At 43.8% G+C, this 4,260-nt stretch overlaps 1 protein-coding gene across 1 annotated transcript; it reads right to left on the reverse strand.

Annotated features, from left to right (window-relative positions):
* Positions 1-1,142: 1,142 nt before the first annotated feature.
* LOC107517218 (olfactory receptor 10H2) lies at positions 1,143-2,096 on the reverse strand. The gene has a single exon (XM_016157681.2). The coding sequence runs from the start codon at positions 2,094-2,096 to the stop codon at positions 1,143-1,145; it is 954 nt and encodes a 317-aa protein (XP_016013167.2).
* Positions 2,097-4,260: the final 2,164 nt, after the last annotated feature.

Consider the following 4,260-nt stretch of genomic DNA (forward strand, 5'->3'; position numbering starts at 1 on the left):
ATCATATTCTAGAGCTCCTTCCTGACTCTGATGTGCCCCCAAGTTGGAGATCCATTGCGAAAGATGACTTACTTGGCCAACCTCATACTGTACCCCTGCTCCTCACTGGTTTTGTGACTCTGGGAAAGTCCTGAACCTCACTGTGTCCATTTCCTCACTTTTAAGTGCGATGGAACCCAGAAGGGGCTGCCTGACCCCACCTGAGCACCTCTCTTGAAACAGGACCTAGCTTGCACATGCACCCCCCCCCCAATAGAGCTGACTCCATAACACATGAAAGAGAAATGAAATGTTATTGAGGATTTCAGAGGTGTCAAGGGAGGGAACTCTCTGGCAACCTTAAAACCTTAAAAAATGCCCATTTACATCTTTGCTTTTTCCTCGAATTTCTTCACCAACCACTGAGTCTGGGTCAATTGCCAGGAATCACATTTTTCTTCCTGTCCCTCCCCTTTCCCTCATCCCATCCACCGCCTCCTCATCCTTCTTCTATGCCTTTATCTCATCTCTCTACATTTCTTTTCTCCCAAGGAGAAATTCAGATCCCCTTTGTAATCTGTATCCTCAGACCTGTCATTCAGCTCAGTCAACAGAGGCCACTCATAGGAGAAGATACCCTTCCTGCAAAATTGTAAGGAACTGAAAATGAAAAACTATTTTTCCATTAAAAATGTTTTCCTGTCCTTAAAACAATGGTTAGAATAAGAGGAATAATGTTTCTGGAGCATACAACATGATACTTGGTACCCAGCAGGTACCAAATCACAGTTGCTGTTTATGTTGTTGTCGTTTTAGGCAGAGCAAACATCCCTCATTCACTCATTCGCGTGATAAACCCTGCACACAAGTTCCCCAACACACTGATGTGGGCACCCCATCCTCCATGCCACCCTTAGTCATGAAAACAGGAAGAAGTTGACACATGAGTCAATATTGTGGAGGTCATGACCCCAGTGAACCCAGGAGGAATGAGTTTAACCAGACCAGGGAAAAGGAGAGAAAGCAAACATCTAGAATTTACAGAGCCCTTGTTATGGGTAGAGGTAGGAATCATCACCAGTGAAGCATAATTATACCCATTTTACAGACAGGAGACTGAGGTGTCTCCACCCACCACATCCCCTGCCACAAAACCACCTACTTCAGGAGCTCTGGAGAAAGAGTTTGCTGAAGAAGGTCTTCTTTATGGCGTTCTTCAGCTCCTTGTTCCGGAGACTGAAGATGATGGGGCTGAGGAAGGGGGTGAGGACCGTGTAGGTGATGCCCATCAGGGTGTCTCCTTCCATTGACTGGGGACCTTTGGGCTTGAAGTAGATGACAGAGGCGAAGCCATAGTGAACGACCACCACGGTGAGGTGGGATGCACAGGTGGAGAAGGCCTTGTGTCGGCCCTCGGCTGAGGGGATCTTCAGGATGGTGGCCACGATGAAGGCGTAAGAGAGGAGGATGAGGAGGCAGCAGCCCAGCAAGGCCATGATGCACACGAGCCCCACACCCCTGGCCACAGCGGAGACATTGTCCCCACAGGCTAACTTCAGGAGAGGTGGCACATGGCAGAAGAAATGGTGGATCTCATTATGTCCACAGAAAGTGAGGTGGAAAATAGCCGTCGTCACCACCAGCCCCATGACTGAGCCACCAGCCCAAGACCAGGCCACCAGGCAGGCACAGCCACGGGGGCTCATGAGCACGTTGTAGTGCAAGGGGTGGCAGATGGCCACGTAGCGGTCATAGCCCATGACAGTGAGCAGGAAGGAGTGAGTGAACCCAAACATGAAGGAGAAGAACATCTGGCTGGCACAGGCCGTGAGGGCGATGGAGCGGTGGGTGGAGAGCAGGTCGGCCAGCATGCGCGGGATGATGGCGAAGGTGTAAAGGATCTCAGAGACGGAGAGGGCGCACAGGAAGAGGTACATGGGCGTGTGGAGGCTGCGCTCGCCCCAGATGGTGGCCATGATGAGCAGGTTCCCCAGAAGCGTGAACAGGTACATCAGCAGGAACAAGAGGAAGAACATCAGCTGAAGGTGGGGGAAGGCGGAGAAGCCAACCAGGATGAATTTAGACATGGAGGTGTGGTTCAGCCCCAGCATGGCCATCACACCTGGCCAGGGAAAGAGGGAAGAACTCAGTGGATAGGAACGCAGGGTCTCTAGTGAGCTCTACCCAGAAGGAGTTCGCTGAGGGGCTCTTTCAGGTCTCTAAGTCATGCTTAGTTTGTCTGCAGAATGAGGTTCGTAATGATGGTCCGTATTTCACAGAGCCACTTGAGGTTTGAATAAGACCATGCAACTAAAATACGTAGTACACTTCCTGGCATAATATAGGAATTCAACAAGTAAATAATAATTATTATTTACTATTTTTAAATCCCAGTGGCAGGAACACAAGGTCTCTATTCAGCCACATCTGGGTAGAGTTGTCACTGAGCATGGGCTTGCTGCCCAACGTGCATAGAAGCCAATACCATGGCACCAGTTTTTGAAAAAAAGAAGAGCTTTTATTTATGAGTTTGACCAATAAGAAAACAGGAGCCAAGGCTCAAAGGTCTCCCCATTCAGTGTTTGGGGCAAGATTTAAGGGGAAAAATTTGAGGAGCTTCCTGGAAAATGGACCCTTGCTTCTGAAAGGCTTCTAGCACTCAGATTCTAGTCACGTCCCAGTCCTTTGATTCTGTGAGGGGAGCAAGTTAAGGGTTCACAAGTGCCACTCATGAGTGGTGTTTCCAAGGTCTAAATCTTGATTCCAGGTCTTGTTAGAAACAGGATGAGCCTAGTCTGAGCTGGTTCTACAGTTCCAGAGTCCCCACTTCAGAGCTTGTCATTGCCCCTAGTCATTTTTCTAAAGAAGAACAGAAAATTAAAGAAGAAAGCAAAATTTAGTCTTCTTCTTCTTATTCTCTAATCTTTAATAAAATTTTCTAATTGGAAAAATCTGGTGCTGGTTGGAGTTCCATCTTTGAAAGGATAATGCGAATCCCATGATCACTATGCTCAAATATGCTGCCTGACCTCTGAGCTGCCTGCAAGGCTTAGTAACTATTAAGTGGTGGCTTTTTCCTTTTCATACGAAACTCTATCATGTTATTCACATGAGTTAAATAAATTTGAGAAGCTGTTTTAAAATAGTTTTTCGTTAACCATCACCATAATAAAAATAAATAAAAAATAATTAATTAAAGAAATAATAAAAAACACAATAGTGCTTCAACAACAACATTATTCACAGTAGACAAGACGTGGAAGCAACCAAAGGGTCCTACAATAGACGATTAGATAAAGAAGCTGTGGTACATATATACAGTGGAATATTGCTCAGCCATAAGAAGAGATGAAATATTACCATTTGGGATGACATGGATGAACCTTGAGATAATCATGCTAAGCAAAAAAGCCAGACAGAAAAAGTTGAAAACCACATGATATCACTGATATGTTTGATATAAGCCTAAAAGCAACAAACAAATAGGACAAACAAACAGAGACTTATGGACATGGATAGTGGTTACCGGAAGGGAGTGGGGAGGGGGGAAGTAGATGGAATAAAAGGGGTCAAATATGTGGTGACAGGAAAAAATCTAACTATGGGCAGTGAACACACAATGCAATATACACAGGTCTTAATGTTGAATTGTACACTTGAAACTTACTGGATTTCATTAACCAATGTCACCATAATAAAAAAATAATAATAAATAAATAAAATAAAATAGTGATTCAACAATGACAACGTTGAATTGGTTACTTACTCTTTTTGAACCTTAGTTTTCTCATCTCTAAAAAGAAGTAGGTAATGACAACCCCTGGCTGACAAGGTTGTTATGGGGATTAAATAAGATAAGCACATAAGTTGCCTTCCACAAGTCTGGAATAAACACTCAAGAAGTTAGGATTGAGGACAGGCATAATGACAAGAATTAAATTCTCATAAATTGTAGCAACCTATGATTATATGTATCTTTTACTTGGTGCATTTACTGCATTAATCTTTTTTGTTATATTGCTATTTTGGATTTAATTCTGTCATTTTATTTAATACTTGAGCAATTATATGTAAATATATATTAATAAAAATAGCTAATATACACATATACTTATCTCTATATTTAACATACACGAACACAAAAAATGTGCACATACTTTTATTCACTACACCAAAAATACACCAAACCGCTCTGCCCCCCACCCCGGAAAAAAACACGGTAAGAACATGGAACCGTCACCAAAAAGGACCTTGTGTGAAGCCATAAAGGGAGTCTAGGTA

This window comes from Rousettus aegyptiacus, unplaced genomic scaffold (genome assembly GCF_014176215.1).
Source record: "Rousettus aegyptiacus isolate mRouAeg1 unplaced genomic scaffold, mRouAeg1.p scaffold_m13_p_16, whole genome shotgun sequence".
NCBI classification, from domain to species: domain Eukaryota; kingdom Metazoa; phylum Chordata; class Mammalia; order Chiroptera; family Pteropodidae; genus Rousettus; species Rousettus aegyptiacus.